The 20,681-nt window shown below is 42.6% G+C and overlaps 1 protein-coding gene across 4 annotated transcripts in view; it reads left to right on the top strand.

Moving 5' to 3' along the window:
- Window positions 1–981: 981 nt before the first annotated feature.
- The window catches only part of LOC146615521 (pleckstrin homology domain-containing family A member 5-like), a 160,865-nt gene continuing 141,165 nt past the window's right edge, over window positions 982–20,681 (top strand). For all 4 annotated transcript variants that reach the window (XM_085376055.1, XM_085376051.1, XM_085376053.1 and 1 more), the window contains exons 1-3: window positions 982–1,085; window positions 1,212–1,288; window positions 1,982–2,039. In XM_085376055.1, coding sequence (XP_085232181.1) covers window positions 994–1,085; window positions 1,212–1,288; window positions 1,982–2,039 — 227 coding nt within the window. In that variant the 5' untranslated portion in view covers window positions 982–993. The remainder of the gene's footprint in view (window positions 1,086–1,211; window positions 1,289–1,981; window positions 2,040–20,681) is intronic.

Raw genomic sequence — 20,681 nt, forward strand, 5'->3', positions numbered from 1 at the left:
TTACTGTAGGCGCCAGATATCTACTTTATATTTGGATTTACAATTAATTTCATGTTTGGTTTGTAATTCATAGATGCTTGTGAGTTACATAATTGATATTTTCAGGATTAATACATTTGAACATTTAGGTTATGTTTTCGTAAGGTAATGATATGGCCCTGTTTGTGATAAGAATCAAAAGAGGTGCCCATCACTTTAAGCATGTAAGTGCAATGGCAGCATGAAAACCTTTGTGGTTTGGGAAGAGGAGGAGCATGGCCGGAGAGGTTAGGAGTACACAGGTTGTTCTGGATAAATGTCTTGTTTTTTGGAACGTTTATGCTTATTTAAGAAGGAGTTTATTGTTAAGTCTTTAGTTAGTAATAAATAAAACAATCTTCAAGTCACAATTCAACTGGAAACATTTCCTTTTAGAAACCAGGAACACCCGTCAGCCACAGACTCCCTTTTTGAACATTTCCCTACATGCACCACCTACCTAAACGTTGCTGCAGACCATGTGCACCCTTTCATGGAAACGGTCTTTTTCCTTGGCTTCTTTCACAGTAGTATTATAATCATGCCTGATTGGTATGAGTTCAACCCCATTTACCATATAAATGGTGAAAAAACAATAATTCACAGGGAACGTGTTGATCTGCAGAGAAGGGCAGACCTAAGTGGAAATAAAGTTTATCATATACGAAACGAAAGAAGAAGAAACAGTGTCACTATTATCTGAATTTATTTGGTGCATTGTGAAAAGCTCGTGTACGGAACAGATGAAGCTACGTGTTATCTGGAACGTTCACCGGCACCAGTTTAGTCGCACGGCTGCCAAAAACGAGCCCATCGGTTCCCCAGGCTTGTGACAAAATCGTTGCTTGCATCTTTATCTTTTCTGCGCGTTCGCGCATTTCCTTGAGGCGCGCACAGGATGAAGTGCGCGCGCGCTTGGCACGGAGCCGCGCACTCCAGCCCATACCCGTAGTAAAGCAAAGCTCCAAACTAGACATGGCGGCGGATCCTCAGCCGGACTGGCTCTCCTGCCTTCCCTCTTCTTGGAGTTATGGGGTGACTCGGGATGGACGCATATTCTTCATTAAGTAAATATGACGCGGATACACGGATTTATGGATACCTACTGCTTTTTTCTCCGACGCATTCTTGTTTGGGTTTTTTTTTCGGGTTCTCTGTTCACCTCTCCCTCCCCCGTTTTCTTTCACCAACAGCGAAGAAGCAAAGAGTACAACCTGGTTGCATCCAGTTACAGGAGAAGCTGTCATCACGGGGCACAGAAAAACCCCAGGTAATACAGGATGTGTTTTTTCTACATTCCTGCGAAAATCCGTGCACGCACGCACGCACGCACCGCCTAGAAAAGGTTATGTGCGCGTCACGGTGGGAAAAAAGGGGCGACAAGTTGCGGGGAGAGCGTGAAAGACGACGGGGGTAGATTTCTTCTCTGCAGCAAAGCAACAGTCGCCCCTCTCCGCTGTCGGACCGTTGCGCACGGCGTCCCCCCGCCATCCCCACCCCACTTACTCCACCTGGACACTTTGCGACACACTTTTTAAAAGTTATGTCACGTAGGCTTTTGCCGATTTCCAAGCGGATTCCCTGCAGTGACATTTGATACATACCCCGCTTTGCTGCAGAAACCCAGTATTTCCAGTCACCACGGCTGATTATAGAACAATGCGCTGCGGCTTGTGCGTCAGCTCAGAGACGATATTGCCCCCAAATTTGCACATCTGCCGTGGGGAGGTTTTTATTGGGTGCATGCACATCAATGGTGTATTCCACCAGCGTGATACTGAGCAGGCAGACGCACACAAAATGATAAATTCTGCAGGAGGGAGGGGGCGGGATTGATTAAAAAGGGCGCAATCCAAACGAGATATTATGCTAGAAAAAGTGTGTTGCTGTTTGATTCGCTGTCTCTGTCACCGTTCCTTATGTTCCTGCTGTCTTGTGTTGTTTTTCTTTCCCTCCCTCACAGATTTACCAACAGGATGGGAGGAAGGATATACATTTGAGGGAGCTCGCTGCTTCATCAAGTGAGTTGGAATGTGTGGCATGGAAAAAACATAGATAGGAAGACACTGATGGATGCAGAGAGGGATGGAGACGGGTTGGGTGGCTTGTCTTGGGCAGTGGGGTGCTGCTTTGTGTGCTTGGTAAGCTCTGAGATTCCCTCCCCTCTTCCCACCTCTTGGCCTGTCTGCTCCTTTGGAGGAATTCCCAAATCCTTCTGTTTAGCGGCCCTGTAATGTGCACACACATCCTTACCCACACATGTAGAAAACTGATGTGACTGAACAGCTCTTCGCCTCTGTCTCATAAACACACTCTCTCCAGTGAAGGGATTTACCCAAGAACAAGTCTGTACTGTTAGTGAGGCACAAGTTTGACAAGCAAGGGTGACTCAGACGCTGCTCCACTGCTTAACAGGCTCTACTTGTTGGTGTGCTGTGTGTCTGTTGTGTATGTGTGCACCCACTCCAGGTTTATAACCAACTTCAGCAACCTGTGAGCTTTTTGCACACACATGTTAGTTTTTTGGTGTGACTGTCTGGCAGCTCTCTGATCACCACAGATACACTTTGATTTTCTTCCACCTATTTTCACACTGACTTTTACTGGAGCTGCTGGTGCAGCTTTACTGGAGCTGCTGGTGCTATCTGTGGATATTTTGAAAGCAGCAGCTGACACATGCAGTGAGCTAATATAGCCATTCTATAAATAGACCAAACCTGGTGCTCATTTGTATGTATACATGCATGCAGAGTGTACCCAAACACATCTTCAGTGTATTAATGCATGCACATGGACATGTAAACCTGCAAGCACAGTTGCATGTGTTAAGCATTACATGCTTGCACAGTTGGATAACTGCAAATGCAGCCAGAGCATTTTAAAGAGGCTGGGATTAGATCAGGACACATTCAGAGGCAGTACAGAGAGACATGAGTGTGTGATGGTGCTTGAGTTGTTTTTCACATGATAGGAAAGAAAAGAACTCGTGCATATATTCTGGCTTTCGTTGTTTCTTGGGGAGGGCACACGTCTCTAATGTTTTCTGATTACTTACTGACGTTTCGTTTGCTTATCGAGCTTTTCAAGCTGGTGTTTGATACATGCAGCCAAAAGTGTTTATCTAAAACATGGCTCGCTGTGACGAGTGCTACTGATCATTGTAATGGAATCACTACATTGGTACCATCATACTCTAAGTATTATCTTTTGTTTGAATTAGCTCCTGTTGTGTCGTTCACCAGTTGGACCATCTGCAAAATAGTGAAACAATCTAAAGAGTCAAAAAGATGGTAAATGGACTTGTTCTTTACTCTACCTGAGCACTCAACACACTTTATACAACTGGCCTCATTCACCACCTAATCATACAAGCACTTTGTTCTATGCTTTTTCTGCTGACGTGCTTTCACACACACACTCCAGTGGATGTACCGGAGAGCAACTTGGAGTTAATATCTTACCCATTTGGCATGCAGACTGGAGCAGCCAGAGATCAACAGACACTAACTCAGGACAGTGGGACACAGACTCCGATATCTTCAGCTACCTTTCTCATATTTGGCACACAACAAGAAGCAGTCCATGTGGGGAGCATTTTTCACAGCCTATAAATGCCGTGGCCCACCTGGCTAAAGTTGACCACAGCTGGAGCATTTTTTCCCTCAGTTCCATTTTATTTATACAGCACCAAATGACAAGTCGCCTCAAGGTACTTTGCTTTGCAAGGTAGACCCTACAATAATACATACAGTTGCATTGAATAACTTAACCTAATTGTAAACTATAAACAAGTTTAAAAAAAGATTAAAGAATGAAGCAAATGGTGTAACTTACTATTGTTTTACCTGTTTGGCTGAGATCTGTCCAATTATGTATACTAATTAAGGACTGCCCCAGCTTAGCTTAGGTCACGCTATGCTTTATTTAAACAAACACTGAAGATTTAGTTACCAGGACAATGCAGCAAATTGTGTGTACCGATATAGCCGTACTGAGCAGGTGACAGGAGGAGGCAAAGTGGTCAAAGTCGGTCATCTCTGGAGACTGAATGATGCCAGTTCAAATGTGAAGTAAGGTATTGGCAAATCGTAAGTAGCCCGTCTAGCTGGTGGGTGCTCTGATAACTCAACAGTGTGATTTATTTTTTTGTTTGTTTTGTTAGAGGACAAAATAAGTAGTGATTACAGGTGGAAAAGCTCATTTGGATATTAGGCCATAAAAAGCAACTTCTGTGCTGTCCTCGAAGTGGCGTGCTCGGCTGAAGGCGAACATTCATGCTGCCACATTCACAGGCTTGAATACAATGAGAAGCATTTGACACAGAGCAGTCACACTAAAGGACACTGCATCATCACCACTTCTTGAAACCCCCCCACATTCCTCTCAAATTCCTCTTCGGTCATTTTTCTATTAGTCCATTATTGGGAGTGTTTTCTCGCAGCTCACGCCTCATCAGTGGCGTTGAAGGGCATTTCTGCTCCCTGAGTTTGTGATGGTAGGTTATTTGTCCTCAGGCTGAGCTTTTCAGGGTCAGAAACCTCCTGCTTGGGTTAATCTCCAAGTTTCCATTTTGAATGTGTTTATGTCCTCATATTTATAATTTAACTCACTTAGGAATTCTTTAAGCCTGAGGTAGAGACATGTTGGATTGCCTGGAAACAAAGTCCCTCCCGTGTAAATAACCCTAAATACTTTTATTTGCTTACTTGCATCTTATTTTGGCAGTACTATCAGCTGGGATTAACTTCCTGTTGGAGTTGTAATGCTATTATTTTGAAGGAACGACTTCCTGTATAACTGTTGTCGGTGCAGTTTGGCGACAGTCGGGGAGGTTGGAGGGAGTGTTGTAACGGAGCTTGTGGAAGTTTATCTTGTCATTAGCAGCCCCGTTGATGAGGCACAAATTTGTGGTTATAAGTAAATAAGTACATGTTTAAATATTGTGCATGACAGAAACTGTACATTTGTTATGTAGAAGGTTAAGTTATTTTATGTTGTAAAGGTTTAAAGTTGTACTTTATTTTCTATTTTAGGCTTTTTCACCTTCATTGTGGGGAGTTTTCTACAAACAGTTTAGAACCACAATGACTGAAAGTCTGCAAACCTCGAGCAGAATATGAGGCAAGCCTCTGGCTTTACTCTCTGCTCAGACTCAGTCAAATGCTACAAAACTAAATGGACAGTACTACACTGTAAATATCTTTATTAATCAGCTATGTACCACAGGCCTTCAAGCTGGCTGTAGTTACACCTTTACTCAAAAAGCATCTCTAGACCCAGCAGTCTTAGCTAATTATAGGCCAATCTCCAACCTTCCTTTATATCAAACATCCTTGAAAGAGTAGTTGTCAAACAGCTAACAGATCATCTGCAGAGGTTTATTTGAAGAGTTTCAGTCAGGTTTCAGAGCTCATCACAGCACAGAAACAGCTTTAGTGAAGGTTACAAATGATCTTCTTATGGCCTCTGACAGTGGACTCATCTCTGTGCTTGTCCTGCTAGACCTCAGTGCAGCGTTCGATACTGTCGACCATAATATCCTATTCGGTCTTTAAATCTGATGTCAGTACTTGTCTGGGCCCAAACTCCGCTTCAGGTCCCAAAGTCAAACGAACACTGCGACATCAATGAGAGTTAAAAACTGTCTAAATTCTTTCATCTTTAATAAAATGATCAGCGTTGCTGCTTTACCAGGTGTAACAATTAAGTTTAACATCCAGGCATCCATGAAAACAGGATTTATTAAATTCAACGGAGTTAGAAGTTAGCAGGAAGTTAGCTCACTAGTTTCCACCTAAACATGATGTAGCATGTTCTGACTGAGAGATTAATGAAAAATTCAAACGTACAGCTCTGCTATCACTTCCAACATAAATGAAGACAGAAAACTAAACAGCAGTGACGTTTGTAGGGTTACTGAAGTTGCACTAGCTGGTATATAATGATGTGCTACGTGACCGCTAGCGAGGCAGCTATGTTAGCATAGCATCAGCACAGTGAAGGTGGAGGATGAACGTGTCCCAGTTAGGTAGGTACTAAACAGTACCTGGTACTATCGCCTAATTGAAAACTGTCATGCTGGTACTAATGGAAAAGGGCTACGTTTTCTATGTGAGTGCTTTCTATCTAACACACTCGTACTCCAGTGGATGCGTCGGAGAGCAATTTGCTCAAGGATATTTGGCTTGTAGACTGGAGCAGCCGGGCATCAAACCACCAACCTTTCAGTCAGCAGATGACCTACTCGACCTCCTGGGCTACAGCAACCCTCCCTACTGGGTGCTGCACTGAGGTCTTTCAGGAAAAATACAGCAACATAGTGGAGTTTGTGCTTAAATCCTTGTTTGTTCCTGCGTGGAAAGTCCACACAAGTCCAGATTTCCGAGGACGGGAGGACACAGCTTGCGGGCTCGGGGGCCCGTCACCTCTGGGGCCCGCCACCTCTGGGGCCCGCCACCTCTGGGGCCCGTCACCTCTGGGGCCCGTCACCTCTGGGGCCCGTCACCTTCAGCTGAATTCTATGATACTTCTAAAGTATAATTTCACCAAATTATACCGTTCAGTCGTAATGAATAACCTGGACACTCATGTCACCATTAGGTTTTTGCAGTGCGAGTTTAATTCACAGTATTTTAGTGCATCTGCAGCAATCCTGGTAACCATGGACACTGTGTGGATGCATCGATGTAGGTCAGACTCTGTGAAGTACCCCTCATGTCTCTTTGAAAGTAAAAAGAGGTCATTCATCATCTTGTGGAACTAGTTTTACAGCATGATCTTACTGGAAAATTGCAAAATAAATGGAAACCTGTTGAGGATGGTGTGCGCTCACAGTCAGCTATCCTGTGTGTGGTGAGTTCGTTCATCCCCTTCTCCTGTTTGTCTCCCACTTTGCTACTGCAATCTTAGAGAGATTTTTGCACTTCTATAAATTGTGAAATGTTGTAATTATGCATAGCATGTGTGAGTGCAAGCACGTCTTTTTTTTAAAGATTGTTTTTCTGTCTAATCTTTACTCTCAAACCCTTAAACACCAGCAAGTCTGCAGCTGAGAGAAAAACGGGTCCACATTACCAATGCACGCTATTTTTTCCAAGTACCGTCTCTTGGTGTCCGGGCACAACCGGTCTCGATACAGTCCTTTTACTTTTGAGCTGATTTTAAGCATGGTTCTGGCAGTCGTCCTTCCAACACAGTGTGTTTGTTTTGATTCGTGGCCTTCTCAAATGGCGCCGCGCTCCCACAATGCATTGCGGCGTTATGTCAACGCCAAAGCCCGAGCAGTCCCCCAGGTGCCCAGATGGTGGTGGTGGGTGTAGCAGTAGGAAGGGGTGCAGGGGATGAATCAAACCTATTAAAAACGGATTCAGTTCATTTTCTCCACTGTCATGTCCGTCGTCGTTCCTTACGCCGTTTTTATGCTTGCTGCTTCACTTGTGTCGTGGGTGGTGCGTGTTGACATATCACATTCTGTGTCATGAGATACAATCTTTGTGGCATGTCGGCCAATCGCACAGCTCTTACTTTTGTAATTTTGTGCATTGCATCGCGGTCGTCGGCTTGGCTGAACAGACGAGTGCGATCATGTGGGTTTTTACCTCCATCGTAATGATGATTAGCACAGAAGGTCAGAGACACACAGACGCACACAGAGAGATGTTGCAACTGAAAACTCAAGCTTTCAAACAGTTGATTAATGAAATATATAAATAATTAATTAAATGTCTTAATTATTTAATTATGTGTTTATTTCATTTTGGCACTCGAGGCCCTCCATACCACAAGACTAAGCATCAGGGTTTCAAATGAACTACAGTTCTGTCTGGGTCTTTGGTTGATTATTAAGCTGGAGTGAAAGCTCCTCTTGAAAGCTCCCCTGTGCTTCGAGGATTCTGACTTTAGCATGAGTTGGGAGTGTTGACTCATTCAAACATAATCTTCCAGGTTTCACTAAGGCAGAGTAAACCAGTTTATTAATTATTAATTCATGTACTAACAGAGACTTCCAGGAGTCAGACCTAACATATAATCCACATGTCACTGTTTTACTCCTTGGTACAGTTGTGGACACTATATTTTTCTTTTGTTGTGATTTTAGTGTTTAAATTTCTTTTTGTTGATTTTTGGAGAAAACACAGTCTCTAAGGGGATGTGGTTTTGGGGGGATAACATTTATAGAAATGAGAGCCGCTCCATCCAAAGTGGGATAGACCCTGTCTCTCCCAACAAGACCAGAAATTCTTCCAAGTATTTATACAGCCCACATCATTTTTTTTTGGACTTTTTGGACAGCAGTTTAAGGAGAACATGAGGCTAACATGTCACTGCTGGTCAGACTGGAGAGGGTTCAGAGAATAGTACAGTAAGACATTGTTTTAGCAAATTCACAAAACGATTTAACTATTTTAATGTATCAGGTGTCGTTACTGCCGACGTGAACTGTAATTGTATGGAATTTACCATCATCCTTTCACGTTTCGCTGGAAGATAATTCACTGTGGTTGCTGCTGTCTGTAACTTCATATCTCAAAATGGAATCACAAATAAGAGTTTGTTCCAAAACGGGAAAGGCAATTAGAGACATGAACTGGTTGTTTGTTTGCCGGAGATTTCTGTTTAGAAATTTCTACGTCCATGTGCCCAAGCTGCATCCATTGGCGTGTATGAATGTTAGAAATCATTTAGGAAGAAAAAAGTGCACATATGAATGGGTGAATAAGGCGAGTGTGCAGGTAGAGCAATGAGCCTGGCTCATGTAAATGTAGTTGGCATCAGTCTCTGAGCAGACATTCATGTGCTCATCCATAGAGACTTTACATTACATTGGACCAACTTCACATGCACCTGCAGGCAAACGTCAAAGAACTAATAGAAATGATTACGAGGGCCTGTTGTCTCTAAATGTCTGTGTGTTTAGTCAAGTTTAGTCAATAGTAATCAGTGGAAACATCAGATGCACTTGTGTTTACTGTCGGTAGTCAAATCTTTCCGCATTTTACAGAGATAAACATTAGGGTAGGACAGGATGGAGGAACTGAATGAAAGAGAATCTGAGAGTCTAACCTGGAGCTGACATCACGGTGTCGTAGTTATGTCTGGCCACTGTTGCTGCCAGTTTCCTCCTCCTTTCCTGATCCTCTCTCTTTCCCTCTACTATGTCTGTGTGTTGTTGGTTTGACTTGGCAGAGGATCAGTGCTTTGGGAAGGATACAAAATAAACAGAGTAACACAAACTAATCTTCCCTGCTGCTCTCCCACCAGAAAACACAACTTCATGCATGCAGCAGCTTATTCTAAGTAAAACTTCATGACTTTCAATAAGACAGTGAACATGTGCCGTTCTCAGCGTGTAGGCGACACAGGTTTGGACTTGTGTGTGATTAAAGTGCAAATTAAGTGTAACAAACAAGCTGGACTGTGTCCTAATGAGTAGCCATGCTACTGGGTTGTTGTTGTTGTTGTTGTTTTTAATCAGTGAGATATTATGTTTATTCATTGAGTTTGCTGTTTGGTCCTGGCAGCTTACAGGTTATGTTCCCACGAGTCATTTCCACCTGTTAGAGGAATCTAACGGCTGCGACGCGTTAATGTGTGCAGAACCAGTTTTTCACAATTATGTGAGAAAAGAGTGTGTGTGGTTTGAGTAAGCAGTAGGGCTGCTTTTCTGTTTGACACCAGCAAGCTTTCAGTTTTTGCATCGACTGCAAACTGCACACAAAATGTGCCTAAGGAAAGCCTTTTATTGGCTGAACTGTTGGGGCAAAATATTTACTTATTAAAACATTTAATATGAGCAAAGAATATTGAACATTACTGTAAAGTATATGACAAATGTTTTAAGGTTCTCTTCTGTGTTGCAAAAAACCCAAACAAACAAAGACCAGTCGTTTCAGGTTTCCACAATCCAGACAAACACTTGTTGTCCTTTGATGAAATTGTTGCCCACAGCAAGTTTTTTTTTAGATATTTACAAATGAGAGATTTTATTAGAACAGCAAAACTAGTCCTTGTCCATTTCTGGCCCATCAACTCGAAGAAATGATGGTGAAAGATTGTCAGGGAAGGGGCCTGATTTCTAAAATGTATAATGAACTGGTGGCTGCCTCTCCAGAAACGTCAGCAAAGAAGCTCGAGTTCTGGAGAGGGGACTTACAGGAGAAATATTCATATTAATAAGAAATATTAGAGATGCATTTAGAACCAAAACTTTTTCTGCTGGTTATTTATCCAGCTGTCACATAAGGGCTGCTGGTGGCCAACAGAGTGATTGCAGTTGCTTGGAAAGAGGTGGATCGACCAAGGATAGAATGGATTTCAGAATTAACATCAACTCTGAGCTTAGAAAAGATCACCACGCAGGGGAGACTTGCCCCGGCTGGTGGAAAATTTGGCGATGATGTTTATTGCTTGGTATTGAATGACTACTTTCTAATGTACGTGTAACCTGCGAGTGTGAGTCATATATGGTGGGAGTCGCACACAGCCCCCCCTCCCTTTATGGTGATATATGCACTATTGCAGTATGTGTAGTTTGTAGTGTAAGTTCAGCATCTTGTTTACGTTTTAATGGTCGTGTACAGGTGTTATGTTTGAAGATAAATAAACACACTGTTGGAAGAAAAATCCGTTTTCCATATAGTTTTGTTGTTTATCATAGTTAATATTATATTACAGAGATTAATAGATGTAGTAATTACATTTTCCATTTTAGCCATCAGCAAGTTTTGGTCCACCACGATTGGTCAGACGGTCCACTTGATTTGTGCGATTCCTCAATGCGATGTTAGAGCTGAGCAAGCTGTCCGTCTCCATCACTTCTTCTGTTCAACGAGGTGCATGAGCGCACAGCGAACGTAAGGTAGGTCGGTTGTGTTGAGAGATTAGATTGGCCAATACAATGTCAGTAATGAAAAATTAACAAATGGCTTGTGCCGGTACTTGTAGGGCCGATGCAAAGTGGACTTTCAAGCCGGCCTATAGCTTCTAAAATTATATCGACAAGGAAAAAACCAAAAGTATATCGGCCACAAGTGCATGCAATGAGCAAATGCCCGGTACGCCAGATCTGCAGTCCAGAAAAGGTCACGGCTGAGTGATTTTATGATACGAATGAGAAGTTGTGTACTAACTAAGTTTGTAAAATTAATGGGGCTGTATTGCTACTGCCAACAAGTGCTTAAGTAAACTTCTGTCACGACATGAAATGTGTACGGTCCCTGTTGTCTGCCAGTGACATAGACATTGTGAGATGTTACAGCACAGCTGCTTTCATGTTTTGTATGAAAGAATAGGAACAAAGACTGGTGACAGGCCATGAAGGGGATCTGATAGCGTCTGAGTGAAGGAGAGAAGCGTAATTAAAATGTCTGTAGCAACAAAAATACCTTTTAAGTTTATGCAGGTGAGAGGAACAGAAACTGAGGGCTTCATGCTCATGACTTTGGGTTATGGGATCTCATTCATTAGCACTGTTACTTCTTTGGTGACCTCTCTGTTCAAAAGTGTGTCTGTAAAATATTGTTTACTGCAGGATGAACAGGTTAGCAAGCTGTACTCTGGTGGATTTACAGTAAAGAGCAGTGTGTTGGACAGGTTCAATTCAATTTAGTGTTATTTATACAGCACCAAACCACAACAACAGCAGCCTCAAGGCACTTCATATTGTAAAGTAAAGACACTATAGTATTACAGAGAAAAACCCAACAATCATACGACCCCCTATGAGCAAGCACTTTGGCGACAGTGGGAAGGAAAAACTCCCTTTTAACAGGAAGAGGAAGTTGAGGGGAGGAAGACAAAGCAAAGACCCGCTGTGGAAGAGAGGCAGAGATTAATATTGACTAGTAATTAAATGCAGAGAGGTCTATTAACAAACACATGAGTGAAGAAGAAACACCCAGTGCATCATGGGAATCCCCGGCAGCCTATGTCTATTGCAGCATAACTAAGGGAGGATTCAGGGTCACCTGGTCCAGCCCTAATTATATGCTTTAGCAAAAAGGAAAGTTTGAAGCCTAATCTTGAAAGTAGAGATAGTGTCTGTCTCCTGAATCCAAACTGGAAGCTGGTTCCACAGAAGAGGGGCCTGAAAACTGAAGGCTCTGCCTCCCATTCTACTTTTAAATACTCTAGGAACAACAAGTAGGCCTGCAGAGCGAGAGCGAAGTGCTCTAATAGGGTGATATGGTACTACAAGGTCATTAAGATAAGATGGGCCTTGTATGTGAGGAGCAGGATTTTGAATTCTGGATTTAACAGGAAGCCAAAACAGGAGAAATCTGCTCTCTCTTTCTAGTCCCTGTCAGGACTCTTGCTGCAGCATTTTGGATCAGCTGAAGGCTTTTCAGGGAGTTTTTAGGACTTCCTGATAATAATGAATTACAGTGATAGTACCAGGTACTGTTTAGTACTTACCTAACTGGGACACGTTCATCCTCCAGCTTCACTGTTTATGCTATGCTAACATTGCTGTGTCGCTAGCAATCACGTAGCACATCATTATATACCAGCTAGTGCAACTTCAGTAACCCTACAAACATCTCTGCTGTTTAGTTTTCTGTCTTCATTTATGTTGGAAGTGATAGCAGAGCTGTACGTTTGAATTTTTCATTAATCTCTCAGTCAGAACATGCTATATCATGTTTAGGTGGAAGCTAGCGAGCTAACTTCCTGCTAACTTCTAACTCCGTTGAATTTAATAAATCCTGTTTTCATGGATGCCTGGATGTTAAGCTTAATTGTTACACCTGGTAAAGCAGCAACACTGAACATTTTATTACAGATGAAAGAATTTAGACAGTTTTTAACTCTCAGTGATGCCGCAGTGTTCGTTTGACTTTGGGACCTGAAGCGGAGTTTGGGCCCAGACAAGTACTGACATCAGATTTAAAGACCGAATAGGATATTATGGTCGACAGTATCGAACGCTGCACTGAGGTCTAGCAGGACAAGCACAGAGATGAGTCCACTGTCAGAGGCCATAAGAAGATCATTTGTAACCTTCACTAAAGCTGTTTCTGTGCTGTGATGAGCTCTGAAACCTGACTGAAACTCTTCAGATAAACCATTCCTCTGCAGATGATCTGTTAGCTGTTTGACAACTACTCTTTCAAGGATGTTTGATATAAAGGAAGGTTGGAGATTGGCCTATAATTAGCTAAGACTGCTGGGTCTAGAGATGCTTTTTGAGTAAAGGTGTAACTACAGCCAGCTTGAGCTCTGACTGTTTGTCAGCCTGGCTACAGAGCTGAAGAGAAACCTGGGGTTGTTCTTATTTTCTTCAATCGGTGATGAATAGTAAGATGTTCTGGCTTTGCGGAGGGCTTTCTTATAAAGCAACAAACTATTTCTTCATTCTAAATGATGATCTTCTAAATTTGTGACACGCCATTTCCTCTCCAGCTTACGAGTCATCTGCTTTAGGCTGTTTGAGAATTATACCACGGAGTCAGGTACTTCTGATTTGAGGCTCTATTTTTCGGGTAGTTCACGAGTAGCTGCTCTGTGTTGGTACATGGCATTGAAGAAGATAACAGCACTCTCAGAAAGACGTCTAATGTGATTAAATCTGTTCCTTTTAGGTTTTTTCTTGTTTTTTTTTTCTTTACGTCAAACACTTCCCATGAGGGTTATTAGCTGGGTGGGGCTGAACTACTCATGAGTTGTTTCCTGTGCAGTCCCTGCATAATACTCACTGGCACACACACATCTGCAGCTCACCCTGAGCTCCAACATAGTATTAAATGTTGCTGAATTTCTGAGTGATTCCCTCCAGTCTGTTTTTTCATTTTTTTAATGAACTATTTGTTTGATCACAGCATGGAATAATCAGCTTGGGCTGTAAGGCTTTGCTCTTTTTTTCCTGTTTCCTTGGGCAGAACAAGCTCAAACTCTCGTTATCTCGTAACAACAACTTGACAAATAATTGTCATCATCTTGTGTCCTACCCAGTTTGTGTCTCCATCACATATTTTATCCATGTTCCCACTGGAAGTGGCAGAAAGTCATTCACTTTGGTCTTTAGTCACCAGTTGCTTCCAGTGTGGACCTTTAACATTTATTTATTGTTACTTGAGTGTACTTAATTTTTATGTTGATGTCCTCTACGATATCACAGAAAGATTCAGCAGTAATGGTCAGATTTGGTTTATGCACAGAGAATAGTTAATAGTTGAGAATAAATACAGTACTGTGCAAAAGTTTTGAACCTCTCTCTTCTTTTTATTTTGCACAGACAATGGGACATGGGTAAGTGAAACATGGGAAAAGCAGGTTTCAGGAACAGTTCTCAGGTCCGGACGGAGTTTCCAAAGGGATTCTTTCGCTGTAGGCGGCCTTTATTCCATTCTTTGAAATGATGTCACGCTCACGTATTTCAGCATTGCTGAGGCCTCGGCTCCTGGGAAGACTTTTCTGTTTGCATGTTCTCCCCGTGTCTCCGTTCTCTTGGGTACTCCCACAGTCCAAACACATGCAGTTAGTGGGGATAGGTTAACTAGTAACTCTAAATCGCCCATAGGTGTGAATGTCAATGGTTGTCCTCAACTTTATTAGTGCAAAACACCCCATCAATGTATTTTCACTTAAACAAGCAGCTGTTTTATGTGCATTAAAGTTATATAAAATGTAACAGTGCAAATGCAAATTCCTGTCTGACAGTTTAACCAAAAGGCGTTTCCAGTGGAAACTGGCCGACATATCCTCAGCATAACCATGTATAACATCCACAGAACTTAAAAAGAGGTTATACACACACAATACGGTAACATTATGTTGAAGCACAGTACGTATCACTCCGCGAGGCTCCGCCTACGATAGCCGTAATGCTCCGACAATCCATCAAGCGGTGCGGCTTCGTAGCTTAGCAAAGTCGTACTGAAACATTTGACAGATTTTCGAGCGCCGTGCACATAAAATTGTTTCCAGGTCAGTAAACACAACCAGAGTTCATACATAAGGCACACGGGATTATAAGCAGGGGTGCACATAAGTGGTCTGCAGGTGTGCATTCGCTGTCAAAATAAAAGACGTGCACCAGATAAGACGTTGCAACGCACGTTTGCGTCCATATAAAAAGCACTGTTTTTGTCTCTGTGCGTTCATAATTTGCTCACCTCCTGCAACCACTTTCCCGAGAATACACGCTTCTTTTGTGGTTCGCTCTCCTTCTGACATTTCTTTGGAGGTAGAGGAACACCAAAGTAATTGTTTAAAGGAGCTTCTTTGACATCTTTAAGAGTTCTAAACAAATGTCTGTCCTCCTCCAGAAAATCTTATGTATGCAAACACGCGTTTTAACTTCTTATCCGGTGTGCGTCTTTTATTTTGAAAGCGCATGTGCACCTGTGGACCACTTATGTGCACCCCTGCTTATAAGGACACTGTCGATTTTCAGAAGAATCAAAGGATGATTTTAAGTGCGCCGTATTTTCCAAACAACACGGTAATAACGACGGCCCGCTAGCATGCGCTACCAAAAATAGTGCTTTGTTGTGTATCTGACGGATGAAAGCTAAACCAGTTCCACACCAGTGAAGCTGCAGCATTTTTACAAACCAATTCTGGTTCATCTGTTTCATTCAACGATCCACTTTCGCTCTTCTCATTCTGCGTCGCCGCCATGCTTTTTCCGCCATGTGCGTATGAAATCAAAGACACTGCACATGCGCGTTTTATTCTATCGGCATATTTCATTTTCTTACCGTTGCCCAACATTACACCGGTATCACTTTGAACGGTATGATATGGCCCAGCCCTAATTCAGATGACCTCTTCTAGCATCCCCATGGTTTCAAGTGTTTGTGTATTGTTAAGCGTGGTTGTACCTCCACTTGGAGCTGTCCGTACGCATGATTTGCTTAAGAGCGACTCGTCTTAGACAATCGGTGATCTTAACAAAGGCGGGGCGAGTAAAAGCCCAATAGTGCACGGCTGCAGGGAGAAGGATCGCAATGAAGGAATCGAGAAACTGAAAGATTGAATTTCTGATGTGTTTTCTTCTTATCTTATCACAAGTTTTTTTCTGTCTTGACTGATAAGAGTGTCCTGTGTGAATTAACTTTAATATTCTGCAGACTCAGAGCAGCACGAAGGGGGAGGTCTGTGTTTGAGCTTCAGAGCTCCATCACTCAGCTCAGTGCTGCTCATGTTCTCCGTAACTGAAGAATGAAAGTGTTTTGTCATTTACTAAAATAAGTGTTTGGAAAAGTGTCACAGAGTGTGCGCTCTCAGCCAAGGATTATCCTCCTGTTCAGAATAGATTTAGCAGGGTTGATATTTCCTTTTGACTTCCAGCGCTCGCAAGAATAAACCAGTAATTAGCGTCTTTTTGGAACCTTTTATGAGTTAGATTTTCCTATGGCTACGTCACAAAAGAAAAGGTTTGCATATGCAGGACTAAAAACGTGCGACTGAGAAAACTAATCGTAACTAATTTGAACACATGTCAGCGATGTGGTTCACGAGGTTAAGTCTCATCTGCTGGTTTGTTTGCAGAGATTTGGAATCAAAGACAGCTTTCACATTTGAACTCGTGCTGTTCTCCATCAGATCTACAGCTTTCCAACACGTTTTCATTAAGTTTTTGCTGAGTGGCCAGTTCAGCCTGTCATAATGTCTTTAGCAGTTTTTCGCAGTATTGTCGTTGCCCTGTCGGGCATTCAGGCAGAACGAGGGCAGATAGTAGTTTGAAATTGATACCATGGATGTATTTCAGTGACCTCGGGCTCAAGGTCAAAGGTCAAGTTTTCTGAAAGTCTTCTAACTATGATAACTCGAGAGCAGGAGGAGCAGCACGGGCAGCTGCCAGTATATTCCCTTTAATTCCTAGTGTTAGTGGTAGTACTATTAGAAATGATTAGCTTAAAGCTGCCTGATGCAGTGCTGCGTACGTTTATCGTCTTGTTCCTGCTGAGCCTCAGGAAGTGAGGTCAGAGCGGCCTCAGGAAACACACTGAAGAGTCTTACTGTGGCGTTCGTCTCGTTTCTGTCTGGGAGTCGGTGCTGTTTTCCCCTTTGCTGGTTTTCATGGCTTGTTGTTATTTTTGTCCTGTCCTCCTGTGCAGGCAGGTCACAGGGCTGGTTGGCTACACAGAGCATCTGTGTAGTTGCTGCTTTTAACCTTGGTGCGGACACTGTTGTCACCAGACTTTTAAGAACCACGCTTCTCAGTATTCAAACACATCTGTCACCCCAAATAATGACATTACAGACTCTCACATGATAGAGTGTCCTTGCCAGAGACCTGGTACGCAGTTTAACAAGTACTCCCCTGCATATGTGTGGGTATGAGTGTTATGAGGAGTCCTACTGCCTTTCTCTATCCTGAAGATACTCTCTGTAGTATTTTTGTGCCTTTACTTAAAGTAAGAAATGTTTTCATGTGGCTCGCACGTTTGTACGAGTACAAAAGAATATCAGAGCCGGAGGAAAAAAGCTTCCTGATAGATCGACGGGGAGCGCTTTGTTTGCAGAAGTGTTGATACAGCAGCTAGTTGGGTTTGTCAATTAACAGTGTTGTTTGTTTGCATTGTTGCACAGTCCTGCCACATGTTCATGTCACTTACAGGAATACCTTAATAGAAAGAGCAGGACTGCAGTGTTGTCTGTGTTTGTGCTCCTGACTTTAGTTTTATTCATATAGTGGAATAACAGGCACTTTATATTGTACGATCAGAATCAGGAAGCCTCCTATGAGCAAGCACTTGGTGACAGTGGGAAGGAAAAACAGTTGGAGGCAAGTGAAGAGAGACGGGACCAAAGATGGACCAGTGAAGAGAGTCAGAAATTAAGGAAGGCTGGAGTTGGCCTACAAGTAGCCGAGACGGCTGGGTCAAGACGTGGCTTTTTTAGTGTGACAGTTGCCACCCTATGGGAGTGTGTTATGTAGCCCAGTAACTGAGAGAGGAACAGGTGATGTAGTGACTGAGACTGTGCAATAGCCTTGAAATTTGTTGACTTGCAACGACAGGTAAAATAATTCACAGCAACCAGAAGTTAAAGTTATCACAAAATGCAGAAGCTGTTGAAGTGGATGCCAAAGACAGCGTAAAACAGTTAATGATAGATGACCTGACATATCCACTAAATATCTGCAGTTAGTTATTTATGTGCAAAGGGCTTATCCATCCATCCTGTCTGCACACACCCAGGTCCAACTCTGTGCTTTGTTCACCAACCGCCCATCTGGACCTGCTGTTTTTGGCACTTTTGTGGGGAAAACTACATTTGAAGAGTAGAATATGAGTAAAATTGTGATACCAGACGAGGTTTGACTTGTTCTCTTTTCCCCTCAAAACGTGAATTTGCAGATTAGTGATTAACAAAGGTGCTTCGTAGGAGTTTTGCATGTTTCTCACACGAGAACATTTAGATGTTTTTTCTCTTCTTTACTTGCTCAGTAAGACGGAATCAAACACTGAATGCTGCCGGTGGATTATGTAACGCTTATATCCAACAGCGACGCTTGGATAGTCGAAACTAAGCAGGTAAGGCTAAAGTTTAGACCAGCATGTTGAGTCCGTACTGACCGATAACAGTGTCAGAGAAACTTTTGATGTATGTGGATAAAATCAGCAAACATCAGGAAAATGAATGAAATTCCAAGGTTTATTTCTTTCGTGGGTTATTTGAATTACATGATTTCAAATCATAATTTTCAGGAATAACTGATCAGGATATAAAATAATAAAGAGAGAATTTCACATAAACATTATAATTTTAAATATTACGTTAACAAATGTGTGATTTTTATCTGAAGAATGTAAATGTATAGTAACATAACAATAATAGCCATAAGTCTGTGAAGGTTCTCAGTCATCCAGCTCATCGTAGTCTAAGGAGCTTGGAAAGAAAAGCGTCTGGACTTCTTTAAGTTGCTTGAAGACGTTTCACCTCTGATCCCAGAAGCTTCTTCAGAACTGAAGAAACTTCTCCCACTTGTTAATATTCTAGTTTAATTTTAGTTTCCTTCAGTGTTCGGCCTGATGGCTTAGAATGAATTAACAGCTTTTACTCGGGTATCGTCCCTGAATTTCACATCGGTGCATCGACACTCTACCTCTCTTTCCTCTCTCAGACTTGTGTCCCACCGGGCTACAGGCAGGATGAATAGGTAATCTACCCAGGCTGGCCAGGATTACCTGATGAAGGGGATCTAAGCTGCTATCTGTGAAGCTCGTGAATTTCTCTTAGTGCACACTGGCAGCTTCCAGGCCTCCTTCACGATGCTAGTGTGTGTTTAGAAATGCTGCTGTTTAACTGAGCGGCTGTCATAGTCAGTGTGCAGGTAGGCTCGGTGTGAGAGAAGTCGTGCTCTCTGACCTGCTCCCCTCTGCACAGCCCGTAAGTGAAGCTGCTGTTTGAAGTTTGTTTGCTGCTACAGTTTCTTCACCACTGACGTAAAATAAAACCAAAGTGGGCGGGTGGTCTCGCTCAGAGCTTAGGAGAGCTGTGTGCGTAGACAAACACCGAAGTGTGAGTTGAGGAGTTACCCTTCGTATCGTCGCACACTTTTAGGAGCCCACATTAAAAGGCAGTTAGAGACCTGCATGAATCATCCACACAGTCACAAGTCTAAGTGGCTGTAACTGTAATTCAGCTGCTTCATTTGGCACTGAAAACAAATACCCAGGGTATAGACTGGATTCAATGTGTTCACACAAAGTTGGTTAAAAACGTGCAAATGTAAGCCGTGGTTTCCCTGCACGTTCACATGAAGAGGGTGGAGCATCTGCCCAATCACAGATAAGGATACGTGTAGAACGGCTGATTTTACAAAAGAAGACCAAAAACTATAATATGAGAAAACACATAAAACCGAGTATATGTAATAAAGCTGTTGCAGACAAATCAGTAGTGTTTCAGGAGAGTGATGGCGCCGTATGAATGTGTGAGCACTTTGGTCAGCAAGAGTGGAAAACAGCTGCTATATTAATAACGACTGTTGCTGTTTGAAGCCAGGAAGGAAAACGTGCACAAATACAGACGGATCGAGACACAGGAGAGTCTGGTGGATTATAATAGAGTAAATTTATTTATTTCATTAAATAAATGTTTTTAAAGTTTAAGTCTGAAGGTTCTCAGACATGCAGGTCATCATGGTCTAAGGGGCTTGGAGAGACAAGTGTCTTGACTGGTTTAAGTTTCCTTCAAGACGTTTCAACTGAGAAGCTGCTTCTTCTGCGGTGAGTGGTGGAGATTTGAAGCCCTAAGTGTCCCCAAGAGGGTCCTGGACCCCCATGTTTGTTGGCTGATTGAGACCTATACCGTTTCCACACCTTGGCTCGTGGGATTAGGTAGAGGATCAATAGGTTGTCCATGAGCTCTTTGGAAAAGCCAGTTTATTTTTAGTTTAGACTCAGTCTATAATCATTAAGTATAAATAGATCCTCTCCTCTAGAATCAGATATAGACCAATAAAATTGCCAAAATGCTTGAAGTCAGCGTGGAACTCAAAGTCTCATCTAAAAAGTAAAAACACTTCATCTTACTGTCTGCTCACAGACGTCTGAGGGATTACACAACTGCTGATGCTATTTTCCACGTAACTGGTAGAGTCGGTGATTTCCAACTCCAGGCCTCGAGGGCCGGTGTCCTGCAGGGTTTAGATGTGTCCTTGATCCAACGCAGCTGCTTTAAACGGCTAAATGACCTCCTCAACATGT

This window comes from Diplotaxodon limnothrissa, linkage group LG17, assembly GCF_057381915.1.
Source record: "Diplotaxodon limnothrissa isolate DT_005_m linkage group LG17, D_limnothrissa_male_GT1.1, whole genome shotgun sequence".
In the NCBI taxonomy this organism is placed as follows: Eukaryota; Metazoa; Chordata; class Actinopteri; order Cichliformes; family Cichlidae; genus Diplotaxodon; species Diplotaxodon limnothrissa.